The sequence below is a fragment of the Bubalus bubalis genome, chromosome 1 (genome assembly GCF_019923935.1).
Source record: "Bubalus bubalis isolate 160015118507 breed Murrah chromosome 1, NDDB_SH_1, whole genome shotgun sequence".
NCBI lineage: Eukaryota > Metazoa > Chordata > Mammalia > Artiodactyla > Bovidae > Bubalus > Bubalus bubalis.
In genome coordinates this window covers 20,791,510-20,811,928 of record NC_059157.1, presented here as the reverse complement: position 1 = coordinate 20,811,928, position 20,419 = coordinate 20,791,510, and the positions used below count along the sequence as shown (strand labels likewise).

The 20,419-nt window shown below is 42.0% G+C and overlaps 1 protein-coding gene across 6 annotated transcripts in view; it reads right to left on the bottom strand.

Moving 5' to 3' along the window:
• Positions 1-8,499: 8,499 nt before the first annotated feature.
• Positions 8,500-20,419, bottom strand: part of LOC102400552 (low-density lipoprotein receptor-related protein 2-like) — a 42,335-nt gene continuing 30,415 nt past the window's right edge. For 4 of the 6 annotated variants that reach the window (XM_044937531.2, XM_044937576.2, XM_044937617.2 and 1 more), the window contains 10 exons: positions 20,122-20,323; positions 19,869-20,033; positions 19,491-19,691; positions 17,973-18,522; positions 17,447-17,572; positions 16,252-16,362; positions 13,751-13,987; positions 11,213-11,681; positions 9,025-9,133; positions 8,500-8,578 (listed from right to left, as the gene is read on the bottom strand). In XM_044937531.2, the coding sequence (XP_044793466.2) occupies positions 8,549-8,578; positions 9,025-9,133; positions 11,213-11,681; positions 13,751-13,987; positions 16,252-16,362; positions 17,447-17,572; positions 17,973-18,522; positions 19,491-19,691; positions 19,869-20,033; positions 20,122-20,323 (2,200 nt within the window). In that variant the 3' untranslated portion in view covers positions 8,500-8,548. Of the gene's footprint in view, positions 8,579-9,024; positions 9,134-11,212; positions 11,682-13,750; positions 13,988-15,016; positions 15,435-16,251; positions 16,363-17,446; positions 17,573-17,972; positions 18,523-19,490; positions 19,692-19,868; positions 20,034-20,121; positions 20,324-20,419 lie in introns of those variants that run through there. The other 2 variants (XM_044937625.2, XM_044937630.2) reach the window with 2 other exon arrangements.

Genomic DNA, 20,419 nt, shown 5'->3' with positions numbered 1-20,419 from the left:
CTCACAGAAGCATTTGTCTCCGGCACAACCTGTGGAAGGTTAAGCTTTCATTACTAACAGTTTCCTGGCTGCCTAGACAAGCTGAAATCTAGCACTCACATCTTTGCACCTCTTAGCTAAGATTACTAAAACTAGCCAATGGGCCGCTTCAATCTTGGACTGCTTTATTTTCAGGTTCATGCTGTTTTCTGTGCAAAGCCAAGTCTATTGTTGAAAAAACTAGAAGCACCAGTTTCCACATGAGGTGAGACTAGAAATCTTTTCCTCTTGTAACAGTGCTGCCTAAAATCACAGGTAGGCAGCTATGTGTACGATGAGCGGGACTAAATCTCCAGCAGGGCCGGCTCCAATTCCAAGTGGTTGATTGAAGGGCTCTCTTGAACTGAACTGAATGGTAGCCAATTCAGAGGTAGGAGCATTCAGCTCAGTAGACACTGACAACACAGCTATAATAGAACTAACTCAGCAGCACATGCAGAGTGTTAGCAGTGGAAGGGATAATGCAGATTCATTTTCTTTGCCATTTTGTACTGGAGTCACCTGTTTCTTTTTGCAACCAAGCTTGAGTGTGCTGGTATATCACTGGGGAATCTTTTTCAAATGCAAATTCTGATTCAGTAGGTCTGGAGTGAGGCCTGAAACTGATTTCCTAACTAGCTCCCAGGAGATGCCAATGCTGCCGTTTCACAGGCCCCCCCTGGGGCTGCATGGCTTTCCTTGGGACTGTGCCTCACTCAAATTTCAATCCCAACTGGCAGCACGTAATCAGATCTTTGAGAACTATTGCCTAGATGAGTTTGGGGACTTGATTTAGGGAATCAAGCCAGACTAGAAAATGGCAATCCTACTTTTTTCAGCTGACAACTCAAAAGGTAGTAATCGAGCACCTGAGAAGTCAGGACCAGGCAGACAACATAAAGATACTGAGTTTCTGGCAAGTACCGAAGCTGACTCCTGCCTGCATCATAATTCCAGTGTTTCTAGAGTAGCCTTGGTAAAAACAATCAGTACTAGTTCTTAGTGTGATTTTACTTTTCCCTGCTGGTCACTCTCCTCTGGCTTATATCCAAAACACTTCTTCTTTGTGATTAAGGTTTGCTGCTGAATTAGAACTCCATTTTTGCTTCATCCACAGGAATAAAACGAAAACTGTCTTTAAGAAAACCAAACGTCTTTTTACTATTAAAAAACATTTAAGACAGCATGGAAAGAGCCTCTCTGCATCGGGGCAGGATTTGGGTTTGATCTGAGAGTCATGCTGTGTTAGAGCAGTAAAAAAATGACAATAGACTTGAAAGTCAAGATGCTGGAGGAGGCTGGAGCCTCAGGACTTGCTATCATGGACAAGTCCTTTCCCTAAACCTAATATCCACCTAACCAAGCAGCTACACCACAGTGAGACTCTAACGTGAAATAGTACTGCCTCCTGGCCTCAAGCCCTTCACACCTCTGACACACCATTACAACTCACTTTTTTCTTAATTAGACTCTTTTTTTAAAATTTAAGTATAGTTGCTTTACATTGTTGTGTTGTTTTCAGTCACTTAGTCCTGTCCAACTCTTTGAGACCCCTTGGACTGCAGCCTGCCAGGCTTCCCCGTCCTTCACTGTCTCCCGGAGTTTGTTCAAACTCATGTCCATTGAGTTATTGATCCCATCCAACCATCTCCTCTTCTGTTGTCCCCTTCTCCTCTTACCCTCAGTCTTTCCCAGCCTCAGGGTCTTTTCCAATGAGTTGGCTCTTCACATCAGGTGGCCAAAGTATTGGAGCTTCAGTTTCAGCGTCCAGTGAATGTTCAGGGTTGATTTCCTTTAGGATTGACTGGTTTGATTTCCTTGCAGTCCAAGGGACACTCAAGAGTCTTCTCCAGCACCCCAGTTCAAAAGCATCAATCTCTGATGCTCAGACTTCTTTATGGTCCAATTTCACACCTGTATATGACCACTGGAAAAACCATAGCTTTGACCATGTGGACACTGTTGTGAGGATTCGCTTTTAATAATCCTAATGACATACAGAGTATGTGTCCCCATTTAACGGGTGAAGTCTTTTCAAGATTGCTCAAGCTCTGCCTGGAGGAACAAGGAATCTGTGAAAATAGAGTATGCCCTGTGTTAACACAGCTCCTGCTCTGCCACTTTGCCAGTCAGGCTCTGATCCAGACACCCACCCTCACTAAGGACGGGCGGAGTTTTGGGCACACAGGCTGTTGATCCCTTGCTGAGGCTCTGGCAGGTACGTCAACAATGCTTTAGCAACCACCCTCATTTTCATGGTCTAGATCATTTGTAAGTTTGGGGGCACCTGTCATCCTGTCACCACATCTTTGACTGCCTTGGAAAGCAAATTTATTTCAGGCCTGGCCTTTGTAGAACGTTCATACTCTAGCATGAGAAAGATGTGCAAGGAAAATGAAGACTAACAAACCAGGGTCAAAGCCTGGAGAAAACAGGCAATATTTTAAGGAAGGTGATTGGGAAGAAGTGGGGCTTGAGCAGAGAACTGAGAGAAAAGATTGGGTGTCGGAGAGAACAGCAAATTCCAAGTTCCCAGTAAAGAAATGTTAGTGAAAACAGGTTGGCATAGTGATCACGATACCACGCTTTACTTTTCCTTCACCCTCAATGGGGGTGGTAAGGACAGGACGAAGTTGGGGGGACCAACTGAGAGAACCCAAGGACCTCTTCTGTTCTAGTAGCTTATTTAAGGAGGGAACACAGTCTGGATTCAATCTGTAGCATAGAACATTTTCAGAGTCAAATATAAACAATTTGATATATGAATAGCAGGTGAAGAACGTTCTATTCTGCCAATGTGTAGACAAGCCCACAGTGCAACAGGCAGAGAAAGGTCTTTTAGCCTCAGAGCCTCATCACATCCCTGAAGTGACGGGAATGGCTAATAACCAGGCTCTCTCTCCCAACACTCATCTCACCTCATCTCATGTCTTCACTCTGACCTTCCTAAAATGAAGAACCGTAACTCATCTTTAAGAGTCTCAGCATGTTCCTTACCTATGCTTCACTCTTAAATTCCATTCATGACTTGGCCAAGGCTTAGGCTTTCACCCTCATCACTTTCTCCCACACACGTACTCTAAACTACTTTTCCCCATCAGCTTAGAGGTGTCATCTTTGAACATACCATTTAAATGTTCAGATGTGTGCTTTTCTTGGTGTACTTTCTCATCTCATCTCTAAATTGAAGGTGGGGCGTGGACGGCTTCTATTTATATTTGTAATCCTAGAATGGGTACTAACAGTTCTTCAGAGCCTGTTAGCAAATAATTAAATTATAAATTAATTTAAAAGTCACCTCTAAAAGCCCTTTCTGTACCCAAGTGCTTTCCTCAAGTGGTCATACACAACTTATCATGTATGTGGAAAGTAATTAGTGGCCCAAGGCCACTGGCCCAAAACCCAATGGGGGGGCCATGAGAGCAGCTTTGTGAATCTTTATGATTGGCTTACAAAGATCAGCACAACCCATGCCTCCTCTACCCCCAAGACACTACAGATGAGATCTTTCTCCCTTTGGGAAGGGAAGAGAATAAGGAACTCAATCAATAGTTCTTCCTTTTAAATTTGGCTGTACCATGCCGTATCTTGGTTCCCCGACCAGGGATTGAACCTGGGCCCTCAGCAACGAGAGTGCAGAGTCCTAACCACTGAACCGCCAGGAACTCCCTCAGTCAATATTTCAAGTAAAAACTTAAGTAGAATTCTTACCCATCTTCCCCCCAAATTCTGCCCACATGCTGCTTCTTTTTTCACTGAAGACAATAAAATGACCTCCTCCAGCAAGTCTTTATGAAGTAGAACTGAGCACAAAGCAGGACTGCGCACAGGAAAACAAGGTTTTAATTTGTACAAATAAAGAATAATATAGACAAGGCTGGGCAGGGGGTGGGGGTGGAGTGAGAGGAGACAGTACTGACCAGAGGGCTTGAGTCACCAGGGGAGAGAGTTAAGCGCAGCTCTACCGCGTTCTTGTCCCATTATGCCACATTCCTGGACATCCATGGGACAAATGGCCCTTGTACTCCTCCTCCCACCCCCCCGAACATGTTTGCCTCGCAAATCACTGCCACTCACCACTCAGCTGAGGAAACTGAACAAGTCACTGCCATTTTTCTAGAATGTGGGTAATAATATGTTCCGTAATAATAGCCTCTGTCTTGCCCTTGCTGGATTTCAGTTTCTTTAGCTGCATAACCAGGAAGACTGGATTAGATGTTATCAGAAGGTCTTCCCAAATCTAAATATTCTGAGTGAAGGTTACAAACTAGGGGAGGCTGGAAGAAGAGATGTGAAATCTGAACAGTGAGACTTGGGGAAGCTGACTGACACATAAAATTAGTAACTGGCCTGAAAGCAAAAAACTCCATATTCTGGTTCTCAGTTTCTCTGAATTTCCAAAGCCTGTCAACAATTAAAATAGTAGGAACTTAGAACAGCACACTCATCAATGTTCATGGTGGTGGTGGTTTAGTAGCTAAGTCGTGTCTGACTCTTGCAACCCCATGGACTGTAGACTGCCAGGTTCTTCTGTCCATGGGATTCTCCAGTCCAGAATACTGGAGTGGGTTGCCATTTCCTTCTCCAGGGGATCGTCCCAACCCAGGGATTGGACCCAGGTCTCCTGCACTTCAGGCAAACTCTTTACCAATGGAGCTTCAAGGGAAGCCTATTGTCCACTAATTTGCTTGTTTCCTAAAGAAAATAAGCACTGTCTACTTTCTGTATCTATAGGTTCTTCATCTGTGGATTCAGCCAAATGCAAATGTAATATTTTCAATGCAGAACCCGTGGATACAGAGGGCTGGCTCTAACAGCCTTGACCATCTGTGGATTTTGGTATCCATGAGGATCCTGGAACCAGTTCTTCATGGATACCAAGGAACAACAGTATAAATTCTTAATTCTTTAATTGCTAGCAGTAGACACAAGAGGTCAAGTTTTGTGTAGGACCCTTGGAGCCTAAAGCATAAAACCATGAACTTTTCCAAAGCTCTTTTTTTCTTCCAGAAGAAAACTCATACCTATTTACCAGGTTATAGAAGTTGAGTTTCTATAATGAAATGTAGAATTTCCTTCTTCTACAGATGTACTGCTCCATTTGTCAGCTGTAGGGGAATTGAGAAATTAATGTGGAGATGATCACACTAGAAGGCTTTTATGCTTCATAACATGCCCATTGCTGCAAATAGATAAGGTTGTGAAATGGACATATTACAATAAATGTAGGGGATGGGATGGTTAGAAATTAAGTATAAAGTTTTAAATATTGTTCATAAAATTAAGCCTTTCTGGTGAAAAGGACATTCATATATTTTGTGAATTCATGAATAGAGAAAGCGCAATAGGATGTATTAAAGTACATTCAGATGGGATAATAGGCACACATTCATAAAGGACCAAAGACAGGAAAGATATAAATAAGAGTGGTCAGGGTGGAAAGAGTGCATATGTGACAGTTCAGCTGCAGTCAGCTCCCTTTTTCCCAGGAAGAGCAAGCAGGGGGTATTCCTGGGGCCCAAACACGAAACAGGTCCGCAGAGCAGGAGGGAGGCTGAGCGTACCATTCCAACAGAGCCTGCGAAGCAGACTGAGCCACCCAGGACACAGCCCTGCGAGTCTGCTGGAGGCCTAAGGTCAAAGGAGCCAAGACAGCGGCCTCAGCACATTCAGGAAGGGAGAATTCCATCGTACCTCGTCTCTGCAGGCTTTCAGTCTGGATGCTTTTGGGTCATAGGTTCTGTGTCTGGATGCTTTTGAGTCACTTTTGCACAGGTAGAGGCAGAGCCTTGCCAAGGGCAGACTTAGCAGTGAGGATGGCTCTTGGGCAAGGTGGCAAGAGAAGTGTGAGACTGACCCTGTGGATAAGAGGGGTCTAGGGGACTGTGGGGTGAAGACGGGTTCTCTCAAGTACAGCTGAGACCCAGAGGCAAGCTGATGATGCTCCATGTGTCTCCTAGCCTTGAGGAAGGAGAGCCCCCAGCGACTGTTCTCCAGGTCAGGTCAGATTGATCTGTACTTGGGAATTTTTACACTTGACTGCAAAGCACAGTTTGTTTTATGCACTACACCCCCAGTAATAAGCCTAGGACTTTGTGCTTAGCATCCTATACAAATTCATGCTGCAAGGAACTAAGTATAAATAGTCTAGAAAAGATACAAGCAAGAAATCTTCCAAGTCAAGTTGTGTTTATTATGATTTAGGCTCATGTTATCAGTCTCAGGTACTAGGCTAAGCAGGCATTTTTGTGTTTTAATTCAGTATCCAAATGGTCTGATGTATGTTCTGTTAATCCTGTTTTTTATCTCTGGGGTAACAGTTTCACGATTAAGTCATTTGCCCAAGGTTGCTGCTGTTGAACTTTAGACCATATTCCTGCTTTGTTACCTGTGTCCCATCACAGATTCAATTCCTTTGATTCCTTATGTGGGTATGAATAAAGCAGTGATGCAGGAAGACGTGCAGAGGTATTGGCACAAAGGGGTGTTGGGATCTAAGTAGCGTTTGCATGTTTCCCTAACAGACACAAGTTAGTTGAGATGACTTCTGGTCCAAAGACCCTTTGTGTCAGTACCTCTGTATGTCCAGTTTTAGAATCCAATGTGGATAACTGGGCCAATATATAAACAAAATGTAGGCCTAGCACCAAGGGACATGAATGGACCCAGAGCAGCAACTAAGCCATTCTGGCAATGCTGGAAAAATATATTATCAGTGCTTTCTATGGAGAGATTTTCAATTAAAAGGGGAAAATGATGGAAGAAATTTTCACATATTGAGGTATAGAAAAGTCATTCTGGCTCATATATGATTTGATTTGAACTTTAGGTTAACTGAAACAGCCTGCTTCTAGCCTACTAAACGTACATTGTATATTTGCTTTAACTGCAAATGTCTGTCTAGTCAAAGCTATGGTTTTTCCAGTAGTCATGTATGCATGTGAGAGTTGGACCATAAAGAAAGCTGAGCACCAAAGAACTGATGTTTTTGAACTGTGGTGTTGGAGAAGACTCTTGAGAGTCCCTTGGACAGCAAGGAGATCCAACCAGTCAATCCTAAAGGAAATCAATCAGTCCTGAATATTCATTGAAAGGACTGATGCTGAAGCTGAAACTCCAATATTTTGGCCACCTGATACGAAGAACTGACCCATTTAAAAAGACCCTGATGCTGGGAAAGATTGAAGGTGGGAGAAGGGGACAACAGAGGATGAGATGGTTGGATGGCATCACTGACTCAATGGACATGAGTTTGAGTAAACTCTGGGAGTTGGTGATGGATATCACTCCTGGCACGATGCAGTCCATGGGGTTGCAGAGTTGGACACGACTGAGCAACTGAACTGAATTGATTAAGGAAAAATGTATTAGTATTTAATATTATAGACACTAAAGCCCCCACCAGGTGGAAGAAGTTAAGTACATGATGACCAGACTGTAAGCCATGACATAAGCTGCCACAGTTTCAAGAGCTGGCCTCAAAAAAAATGGGAACAAAAAGGCTCTGGAACTGAAGATGAACTGTACCTAGACAAAGTCAAGATGATGCTGGTTAACCGGTTTCAAGAGGACTGTCAAAGTTGACTGCTGTTTTGCATGTAGCCCCCTCCCTTCACCAATAAAAGCTCTGATCTGCTGATTGCCAATGGGTGGTAGTTGGCCTTTGCCAACTGACTCCACTCTCAGTTGCCAGCCTTAGAAATAAAGCAAACTTTTTCCTTTCCATCAACCTTGCCTCTTTATTGGCTTTTGGGCAGCAAACAGCTGGACCCTACTTTTGGTAACAGTCTCACTTCTGGGCATATATCCAGCCAAAACTGTAATTCAAGAAGATAAATGCACCCCTATGCTTATACCAGCAGTATTCACAATAGCCAAGACATGGAAACAATCTAAATGTCCTTCAACAGGTGAATGGATAAAGAAGATGTGCTGCATATAAACAATGGATTAATACTCAGCCATAAGCAATACATGAAATAATGCCATTTTCAGCAACATGGATGGACCTAGAGATTATCATACTAAGTGAAATAAGTCAGAAGGAGAAAGACAAATACCATATATTACTTACATGTGGAATCTAAAATATGACACAAATGAACTTATCTACAAAACATAAACAGACTCACTCAGAGAACAGACTTGTAGTTGCCGAGGTGGGCGTGGGTGGGTAGGGAGAGGGATAGATTGGGAGTTTGGGGTTGGGAGATGCAAACCATTATATAGAGAATGGACAAAGTCCTACTGTATAAGCACAGGGAACTCTATTCAATACCCAGTGATAAAATATAATGGAAAAGAATATGAAAAAGAATGTATATAAATGTATAACTTAAACACTTTGCTTCACAGCCAAAAATTAACACAACACTGTAAATCAACTATATTTCAATAAATTAAAAAATAAAAAGCAGTTATTTTAATATGAAGTTACCATTTACCACAAATTGTTACAGAAGTTAAAACAGTACACAGTGAAATATATAAACAGTTTTTATTGAGATGTTTCAGCTTCTTTTTTGTCAGGTTAGTCAGTTTGTAAAGACGTTAACAGTTCCTGTAGGAAAAGAGACTTGAAATTAGAGAATATGCATTACATTAAGACAAAGCAAAAACACAGAGATGGTTGAGCTACACAGAAGTGAGCAGAGGTCGCAGGATGGGGTTGGGGGACATAAATTTTAGGGGTAATGTTAACTAACCCTAATTACACCTCGCTTCACCCCAGGTAGTATTGAGCCCCTTTTGGAAGTCCACCAAAAGCTGAATTTCTTGATTACATATATGTTTCACTTTGGTGTGAACAACTTGAGACTGAACAGAATCAGCAATCCAAAAAGTTACTGAGCGTTCATTTGGTCTACATAATAACATCATTTGCCAATAACAAAAAGCTCTTTAAGTTAACATGGCCTACTTTCACTCTGCTAGGATTTTTTGCTAAGGGCATTCTGTGACTGGATCTCACCTCCTGTTTTCCTCAAAGACTCTTCCCAGACATACCTGTTCATCATAAGCTTTATTGACAAAAGTCTCACTATTCATTAGATTCTCCTCTTCTTGGTCATTTTCTTTATGGCAGGTCAAATTTCTTGATGATGCTGTCCTATTTCTAGAAATCAGAGAAAGTCAAAAGAGTTGTTCCTTAAGGTAGAAGCTGGGAATGGGGCATGGTTCGAAGACATTAACTCGTCCGCTATGAAAAGTTATGAAAAGGAAATGGCAACCCACTCCAGTACTCTTGCCTGGAGAATCCCATGGAGGGAGGAGCCTGGTAGGCTACAGTCCATGAGGTCGCAAAGAGTCAGACACGACTGAGCGACTTCACTTATGAAAAGTTATTGTTATGCGAACAATGTTGTGCTTCTGTTGTCTCTATAACAAAGAACTGACCTAGAATGGCCAACACTTGAGTCAGTTATGATTTGTTACTAGGCATTCACTGAACTTCCAAAATGTTGTATCTTCTCAGTTGAAAGGAAATTAGGAAATGAGTCAGTGAGAATTGAATCTAAAAACAGGTAACTAGCAACTGGACATAGATGAGTTAAGAAAGCAGGTTAACATAGAAGACAGACCCGACTGACCATCAGAAGCACAAGAGAAGCACCTCAGTTCATCTTAACATTAACCAGTGTTACTTTAGGCAAAGATATACCATTTCTCCTGGCCTTTTCTCCAGTCTGTAAAGTGAAGGCTGTACAGAGGAGATGTAACTTTAAAGGATTCTAGTTATCCCTGTAGTGTTTCTTGATATGTATTCTGTACTGTTTCAGGTACTGTGTGTTAGTCACTCAGTCAAGGCTGACTCTGTGCAACTCCATGGACTGTAGCCCATCAGGCTCCTCTCTGTCCATGGGATTCCCAGGCAAGATTACTGGAGTGGGTTGGCATTCCCTTCTCCAGGGGATCTTCCTGGCCCAGACAGAGTCAAACCCGGGTCTCCTGCATTGCAGGCCGATTCTTTACCATCTGAGCCAGCAGGGAAGCCCCAGTGTTTCTTGATATATAGGCTGCTTAATATCCCTTCCCAATATGTTTAATCAGTTCCCTTCAATTACTGTATCTTCTTAAAGCTTATTTTGTCATCATTCTTAATAATTTGAGTCATTTTTTTGTTTCATTTGTTTCTTTAATCCAGTGACTCTTGTTTTACATAAAACTTTATGCTTTTGCCTTAAATCTCTCTTAAGAGCTTATCTCACCTCTTGTCAAGGGCTATGTTTGTCCCCCTAAAATTCATATGTTGAAGTCTAACCCCTAGCACCTCCAAATGTGACCGTTTTAGGGATAGGGTCCTCAAAGTGGTAATTTATGTCAAAAGGAAGTCATTAGGGTGGGTCCTAATCCAACAGGACTAGTGTCCTTAGAAGAAGAGGAGATTAGGACATCAACATGTACAGAGAGAAGACTACATGAAGATACAGGAGAAGCCCGTATCTACAATCCCAGGAGAAGCGCAACCCTTGGCCTCAGAAGAGACCAACCATACTGACACATTGATTTCAGACTTCCAGCCTCCAGGACTGTGAGAAAATAAATTTCTGTTGTCTAAGACACCCACTAGGGAATGTTTGTTATAGCAGCACTAGCAAACTAACGCACCCAAGAAATTTTCCCTCCAAACAGTCATTGGCACTGACTCTGCCTCACTGGAGGCTTCCCAGATGGCGCTAGTGGTAAAGAACTCGCTTGCCAATGCAGGAGATACAGGTCTGATCCCTGGGTAAGGAAGATCCCTTGGAGAAGGAAATGGCAACCCACTCCAGTATTCTTGTCTGGGAGATCCTATGGAGAGAGAACACAGTGGGCTACAGTCCATGGGGTCGCAAAGGGTCAGATACAACTTAGCGACTGAGCATGCATGCACACACACTTCCTCATTAGAGGGGACTCTCCTCACTTTATCCCTGAGACTGTGCCCCTGACTGCTTTTACATTATAGTAAAAGCACTGCCCCTGACTGCTCCTTACATTATGGTTTGCTACAGGTCTCACACAAAGATGGTCTCAATTATGATTTTTCCAGGTCATCTAACAGATAAGTCTGCTTCATTGCTCAAATCTTTCCTCAGAGAACAAATTTCTACAGTGGATTCATACCTCTGATCTCATTAATCTTGTTTTAGTTTTATTTAACAAGCCACCTTTAGAATAAAATTCTCCCATGAGGACAAAAGTGGCTGCTCACCGCTTTAATTTGCGTTCTCTTCTGAAATATACAAATGCTCCCAGAATGACCAGAACAACCAGTAGGGCTATGGTTAGGCTGAGGGCGATGTGGCCAGGGGCAGGTCCATGGGCTGCTTCTTCACAGAAGTCTCCGCTGTAGCCCATCAGACAGTTGCATTTTCTCAGCTCTCCTTGCATTGTACAGATTCCCCTCCCACTGCAGAAATCGCTGCTACAGAGCAGAAGTTTTTCCCTGTGTGAATCCTTGGGCTGACCTCCTTCCTTGGTTTCTGGAGTCTCGCTCTCTAGAGCAGGAATTGGAGGGGTTAGAATTTTTCTGACAGGGTAATTCATTCCTGCTGGACCTGGAGATCTAGTCTTGGTGGACTTGGTACCCTGGAGAGGTTGGACAGCTTTTGGTGTCAGTCTCTTTCCAGACTCTGACGTTTTAGGTGTTGGTGTTGAATGCGTTATATCTGGATAGGTACCTGCAAAAACAGTAGGTGTGAGTACGAGTGTATATACAGGTTTGTTATTGTCAATTAATAACCATTTCAGAAGAATAAGAATTCCAGTGAACTTAACTGGATAAGTTTGAATTTTTGAAATCACAATCACTACCATTACTTTGGGCTTCCCTGGTGGCTCAGATGATAAAGAATCCACCTGCAATGCGGGAGACTTGGGTTCCATCTCTGGGTTGGGAAGATCCCCTGGAGGAGAGCATGACAATCCACTCCAGTATTCTTACCTGGAGAATCCCCATGGACAGAGGAGCCTGAGAGGCTACAGTCCATGGGGTCGCAAAGAGTTGGACACGACTGAGCGACTAAGCACAGCACAGCACCATACTTTTGACAAAACAAAAAACTATCAAAAGCTGATTTAAAAACTACATATCTAAAGGCACGTAAAATATTTGGTTTCAGGACCAGCGTAGTCTATCATACCAATCCATTTTCAAATGATGATATGCAGGATTTTAGCCAAGGTAGATGCCACCAGTTCCAAAAGTGTTTTCTCTATAAGGATGAGTGTAGTAGATCAAAGTAGTATATATCTAGACTATAAGGATTAAGTTTATCTGTAAATATTTCACATTTTTTGAGTCCAGGTAAACTGTAGGTTTAGCAAGACGTACAAGTTGCAAATATTGAACCAAGTTTGGTGGCAGCATGGGAGGGACACTCATAAAGCAGGGAGCAGACAGACAACGGGTTCTATCCAAAGAGCAATCCAAGAGTTAAGTTTATGTTTAAGGCATTTCACCATGTTCTCTGTCATTGTTGACACAGGTGTTACTCCTCAAATGGAAGACAAAAGTACCAGGAGTGAAAAGAGCAGAATTAGCAATAAAAATGCTTCTTGCTTCTGTCCTAAGCTGGCCTCACAGAAGCATTTCCAATCCTGGGCATTTAGGATCCTTGATGGTAGGTTACATCCAAAGGAATTCAGCTTAATTTTATATACCCAGTACCATTTCCCTCAAAAAAGTTTTATATGTAGTCAGGGTGAAATCATCAAGAAGCAAGGACAGCTCTTAGGCCCAGCACATCAGGAATGGGAGGGCAAAAGAAGGTTAAGTTAGATTTTAAACCAGAAACCTAACCTAACCTCAAGGTGGTAAAGGTGATAAATTTCTCACTCATTTACCCCCATCCTTGAGCCACTGCCAACACAGGACTAGCAACAAAAGCACCCTTAACTGCTGAAAAATAGAATCAACTATGGGAATCAAAATCCCTTATCTTTCCCATTTAAGATGAAGTGTTTAGAGGTAATAAGTAGTCTTCCAGCTAGTCAGGTTTTACAGAAATAAGAATTTATATTGAGAAGTCAGTGATAACTCTTCACTGTAAGGCTCCTTTTCAGATCTCTTTCTTTGCTGGTTATGACTAAGCCCACTGTCTCTCTAATTCTATCGTGAAGGGGACTTAGATACCAATGGAACTATAGCTGATGATTCCAGCAGAATTAGGTATTATGATTACTCAGCTGTCTGGCCACGACAACAGCTTCCCATGAACCATGATTTGGAACAATATTTCTATAACAACCATCTATAGCTAGCATTTAAGGATTAACTTGACAGTGTTATAATAATATGACAACTTTCTACACACCCTCTTTAATTCCTTAATAACTCTGAGCTAGAATATGCTCCTTCCACATTCAAAAGGGGGAACCAGGACAAGTCAACTAGTTTGCCAACCTCTTACATTCCAGGTGATGCTGTTATGATCAGGGGCTGAACTGGATCTGAGTTAGATGAGTGCTCTTTCAGGCAACATATACTGTCGAGCCCTGTGGAGTGAACTATCGTATGGCCTACTCTAAAATCGAATTGAGGGGACGTTAGCTTTTTACAAAGAGTCCCCATAATTTATATACAATTGCCCATAGTTAGAAGTTTCATATTGTTCAGTTTAAAGAGTACACAGTGAGAAGGAAAAAACAGTTTAAAGGATAAAATCTTGAGGAACACTGTGGAATTAAATATTATTAAAAGTAAATCACCAAGGTGACCAATGGTGGGTCTCAGGTAGGAGTTACTCACAGTCCATTTCATCAGATCCATCCAGACAGTCAGCATGACCATCACAAACCTGTGTGGCGGAAATGCATTTCTGACCATCCTTACAGGACTCTGATGGTGCAGAGCATCGGACAGCTTCAAGACACTTCTTTATGTCATCCAAGTAGTACCCACTGGGACATTTACAAGTCTGTCCTTCCGGCTTTGGTAAACAGATATGGCTACATCCTCCATTGTCTTTTGAGCAGTGGTTACTACCTGTGGATCCCCACCCCCCAAAAAAAATACTGATTTAGACTATTTCAGAAGGCTCTTCTGTAAACTTTCTGCAAATAGACCATCAGAGTTAGAGGACCAGATTTTTCAGATTTTTTCCCCAGGGTAGATGGCTTTTCAGTTTAATTCCTTTTAGACAACTAAGAACCAAGTGATTGGTGATTCTTCTTCATGGATAAGGATGGCTTTAGAATCAGGAGTTCACATCTGTAACTGTAACTAAGCTAAACATGAGTTTATATTGATGTCTCCAACTCTAATCTATTACCATATGGATCATTCTAGCTTCCTTCACTTGGTGATCTGTAAATTCTCAATAGTGAGAAAACTGTCTCCTATCACCTGCCATCTATTTACTTCATTGCTCAATTCTAGTAAACATATATAGTGGTATCAGAATTGTTAGTCTGTGCCCCAGTGGGAAACAAATTTATCAAGGAGAGTACAGGGCTTATGTATAGCTTCTTTTGCTTCAGTGTTAGACTCCACTCATTTCCAGAGTTACTTTGCTCAGCACCTTTTATACCTTTTCAGGAACATTGTTTCATACATTTGTAGAACAATTAGATTGTTTTGTCACAGTTTGTGTTCCATCCTAGAATCCCCTGACTTTCTAAATGATTTTTTTTAATTTGCATGTCTTAAGGTTTACTCTTTGTGCTATGAAGTTCCATGGGTTTTGACAAATGCGTAATTTAATGTATCCACAATTACATAATCATACAGAATGCAAGCCTTAAAAATATCCCCTGTGCTTCACCTATTCAACTTCCCTCTTCCCCCTCCTCCCTGGAAAACACTGATCTTTTTTCACAGGGTCTACAGTTACACTTTTCCAGAATGTCACATAAGTTTATAGCCTTTTCAGACTGGCTTCTTTCACTTTGTATTATGCACTTAAATTAATCCATGTTGTTTCCTGGTTTGAGAGCTTGATTCTTTTTCGTGGCTGGCTAATATTCCGTTTGTACCACAGCTTGTCTATCCATTCACTTATTCAGGGACATCCTGGTTGTTTTCAGTTTTTTGTGATTGTGAATAAATTTGCAATAAACACGCATGTGCATAAAGCAAAACAAGCCAGTAGTTCATATAAAGGACCAGCTTAAGAAAAATTGAGGTAAACTTGGCTCATCCAAGATCCCCTGTAAGTTCTCCTTTCCCTTCGCATCATGTAGCCAAGATCTTAGCTAGAAGGGCCTTGATAAAGCTCTCTTTAGATGAGAACTCAGAGGCTGTGGTCTCTCTCATCCCTCTAAGAGTCACAGATACAGAGAACAGATTGGTGGGCTCAAGAGGTAGGGGTTAGGTGGTGGGGGACAAGAGTCTAATTAAGTCAGCCATGTATATTTTCCCATAGTTCTCCAAGGCTTCTATCTCAAGCTTTGACTTCTGGTGAGGCTTTATCTCTTGACATATTCCAGGGATTCTGGAATAGATTATGGATATAATGAAGATAAAGTGTACTTCAGAAATGACAGGGACCCTCAGTTAGGCATTTGCGTCTATAAGAAAGGTGGAGAAATACATGCAAGCACCCTCAAGTTGATATTTGAAAGATAAGTTAACATCAAAAGTAGATACAAGTGACAATGAGTAGAATGAAGAACAGTTTCACTCTAGAACGAAAAGGGGATTTCCAGTTTTATCACAGGTATAATTCAGTCTTCAATAAGAGAACATAAAATTGGACCCAAGTATACCAAACCCATGGAGAAGGCAATGGCACCCTACTCCGGTACTCTTGCCTGGAAACTCCCATGGACGGAGGAGCCTGGTGGGCTGCAGTCCATGGGGTCGCTAAGAGTTGGACACAACTGAGTGACTTCACTTTCACTTTTCACTTTCATGCATTGGAGAAGGAAACGGCAACCCACTCCAGTGTTCTTGCCTGGAGAATCCCAGGGACGGGGGAGCCTGGTGGGCTGCCATCTATGGGGTCGCACAGAGTCGGACACGACTGAAGTGACTTAGCAGCAGCAGCAGCAGCAGCATACCAAACCCAAGCCCAATATCCTTAGCACCATTGTGTCTCCTGGCTATGCAACAGGACTAGCTATAAACAGAAGCAGACCATACATAACTGCATGAAGATAAGAGTTATATAGATCTACAGGAATGTGTCAGAGAAATATTTTACTGGGAAACACAAAGATATTCCAAGGAGATACTATAGGATGGAACAACTCCCTCATAGGGAAATCCGGTAGACTTCAGTGTTGTTATAATCATGCAAGGTTGCTTACCCTGTTGGCTAAGTTTACTATAAACTTTTAAATCCACAATCTTCTGGTCTACTTGGAACCACCGGTTTTCTGAAAGTTCTGCTTTGCTGTACCAAACTTTACTGATCTGGGCTAAAACAAAAGGCAGTGAACAATCATTAACAAAAGTGAAATTTATCTTACAATTTCCTGGACAGAGAACACTGCTCAGTATGAAAACTGTCACTCATCTGGAAAAACTCCAGTTAAATAACAGGAGTTTTACAGACGAGACATGCATTTTTCTAAACCTAGTTCCTGGAAAGAAACTTAAAGATCAGTAAAAGCTGTTTTGTGCTTTTGCCGAAAATAAAGTCCAGTGAACGTATGTCTAGCACATTCATAGACATCTAGATACACAGAGAGAAAAGTAGGATATGATACATGAAAATTCAGCTCAAGCAATTGATGGGTAAGGATTTTAGGCGTTCTCCCAGAACAGCATTTCTAAAAATGGCTTATTTGTAACAAGAGTCACCAGGGGATCTTAAATGGCAAAGGTCTCACCACATACCTAACAGTTTAGCATCTTTGCGGTAGGATCTGATAACTTATTTTTGCAGTTCTCATGAGGCCAGCCCAACTGGTCGAGGGACCAGCACTGGGAAATATAGAGAGACAGATTTACTTTAAACAGCCTTCTTCAGTTTTACCAGACCTAGACTCTAGTCAGAAATAACATACTAGAAAGAGTACTGTGGTTTAGACCATTTCTTTGAATACTAGAAATATCCAGCAAGTATAGAATGCTCTAAAATTCACCTAATACTTTCATGTGTACCTAGTCAATCAAGACAGGTACACTTCCCTCATGTTACAGGTAAGGTGTTATAGCTATCAACTGACAAAGCCACCTGGTCCCAATTCCTGGCCCAGTTCTCTCTGTACCATACCCTGGTGTCCTTCAAAGCCAAGAGCCTCCTACAAAAGCCAGAAATCTCAGGCAGAATGAGATAAAGGACATTCACATGTAAAGAGTAACCAAATAAGTAAAAGCTCCCCCAAATCACACAGTCACTGTTGACATTTATACATGTTAAATTAGGGAAGCTGCTTAGCTATTCCTCCGCAAGAAACACACTGCCAAAGATCAGTGCTAAGCAGTAGCAGATTTGCTTTAGATATCCAGGAGTAAATTCAGCTCACAAAGACAATCAGATGTAGAATTAAGACCTACCATCATCCACGGTGGTCCAGAACATCATGCCTTGGCCATATGTAAACAGGTTAAGGCCCTGAATTCCTCTGCGGTCTATTCTGTATCTAGAGCCGTCTTGTTGAATACTTTCTATGAGTCCTCTCCCTAGAAGGAGAGGGTCAGTTAATTTCTGTTTGGAGCCCAAACAGCTGTACTCCATCCTGTGGCTCTTTATGTTTTGTCCTGCCTCCCTTCCAGAAGGATACATGCATTTCCTGAAAACTAGTTCTTATTCATTCTAAAAGTACTACACAAAGATTTACTCATGCATATTTGTTAGGTTCTTGATTTCACCCCTTCACCAAGAGGCAACTGCATGACTCTCTGGGCTAATATATGCTGCTCAGGATGGGGACTGATTGTATTTGTTTAGAAAGTGGTACAGAAAATGTAAACTCAGACCTAAAAGCCATGTGAAGTTACAGCTGAAGACTAGAAACCATCACTATTTCTCTGGCCAAGATCCCTCAGCCTCACACTTACAGTGGAGAAGATAATTGCTCACCAGGATCAGCCCAGTACAGACGAGTCCCTGCATCTGAAAAGCTCAGGCCTACAGGGACCTGGGGTTTCTGCCAGAGCACCTTCCTCCTGCTGCCGTCCATGGAGGCGCATTCAATGCTGGAGCCTTGCCTACCATCATCCTGGGGACCCAGGTCCACAAAGCACATGACTGCAGTTGGTGGGTGGAGCACGACACAGGTTGGGCGATAGAGACTTCCACTGAGCAAGACGGTGGAGTACTGGCCTCTGGGGGAAGCTATGTTGATGTGAGCATTCTCACTGCCAATCCAGTATATGTTTCCACTCAACCAGTCCACAGCAAGGTCAGTCACTGTGCCCTCCACGGATATGATTTTCCTCCAAGAGAGCTTTCCAGAGTCTTTGAGCCTCAGTAGCCAGATATCACCCGTATTCCACTCTGTCAGGTAGAGCACCTTCTCCTGGGCGACGTAGTCCATTGATGCAAGCTGGTTGACATTGGTAAAGGGAAGAATCCTATGTCCTGGTAAAGTTGCTTGTCCTCGTGAAGCATCTAGATTTTTCAGATAGATCTGTGGGGAAAAAGTAATTGGATGGCACCAGTTGAGACTAGTCAAATTCTTCATCTTGATTTTGAATTCATGTTCAGATACTTACATTCAGATTTTCACACAGTCTTATTGCCTAAAAGCAAATTTCATTTCTCTCCCTTCCTGTAGTTTCAGGCCCTTAAAATTCCTTGAATTCATATGCTTGAAATATTTACTCCTCTGTGAAAGGCCTCCCCTCTTAACTTTTTTAATTTATTTTTACTGAGATAAAACTGACATACAATACTATGTAAGTTTAAGTTGTACAATGTGTGAGTTTGATACACACACACACACACACATATATATATGTATATATATGAAAGGCCCTCTTCTTTAAATGAGACTTCAGTCTGAAGATCTTACTGAAACTGAAGTTGGTCTTCCAACCCTAAAATCTGCTTTGTCATTTTATTTATTTATTTATTTTAATATAAATTTATTTAATTGGAGGCTAATTACTTTACTATATTGTAGTGGTTTTGCCATATGCTGACATGAATCAAAGTTGTCAAGTCCTCTGGATATGAGAAGTTAGGGGTGACTTGCTTGTTAGTACCTTTTCTCCTCCTATGATTTAAGAAAAGTGTCCTCACAAAATGTACTTACCTCTCAGGCTAGAACCCAGCCAAGATTCTTGTATTTGGAATTACTCTGCATCATCAGCTAGGTGCTTGGACAATTCAAGTGAATTAAATATTATGTCAGATCCCTAGCCTCATTGTGTTCTGAGGTGCTAAGTGTTTCTTAAGGAATCTAAGTAGGAGTGGTCTTCATTTCATAGCTACTTTTTTTTTTTTTTTTGGTCATCATAGCTCCCAATACACAGTGAATATTCAAATTTAAATTGTATTTGAAGAATATCCCAAAGGGAAGAAATTCAAGGAACTCAAATTACCCAAAGTCTGAAATAAACTGTGGCCCAACCATGTGACAGAACAGGATAGTACCTGCATGATAACTGTGGGCAACCCAAGGAACAGAAACGCAGATTCCTTGAGGCGAACACAGTTGACACCATCATCTGCAAGCAGGAGTCCAGCTGGACAGCGACAGCTTCCCTTGGATTGTGGGCTCAGAAGGCACAAGTGAGAACATCCAGCGTCCAGACAAGGATTCGAAGACCTGGGCTGTAGCACTTCGTGCATTACCTGGAAGAAAACACCTAGATGTCACTACATGTTGTTGAATCCTTAAAAACAGCAAGTAACTCAACCCTGCCTTTCAATCATTATAGATGGAAGTCCCTGCAGTTTGTCCTTGGGCAGCTCATACACGTAGCCTTCCCAGGGAGGATCGGAGGATATTTTGAAGCATCAACTATAGACCTTTAGTCCGTAAGGCTGTTCCAAACGCTTGATGAGGACAGCCCGGTTCTTGCCAGTCATCTTTTTCATGCGTTGTACTGTTCTCGTCTTCATTTCAGACCAGAAGACTTCATCCTCGAACACAGCCACTGAGAAGGGGCTCTTGATTTGTGTTAGCTGCAACATCTAAAACGGTGATGGTGAGGTTCCCGGGATGAGTTTTACATAAGGCACATGACATTTCACACAAGCCTATTACCAAAAGAACACTTACGCTAATACCAGTACCATCTAGGTTGGCAGAGCCAATGCAGTGAAATTTGTCATCAGACCAGAATATCTTCCAACTCAACTGGTCGAGAACTATGCTAGTTGGCCAGCCGAGACCTTGACTGAGGAGTATTTTTCTGCTGCTCCCATCCATTCCAGCTTGTTCTATTTGAGGCTCTCCTCCAATTTCAGACCAGTACATTAGCCTATGTGGATAAAAGTCAGCTTTAAGACAAAGTATTACCTCACAGAAAATAACACCAATTCATTCCTCAAAACTCTGATTTATAGCCCAATTATTT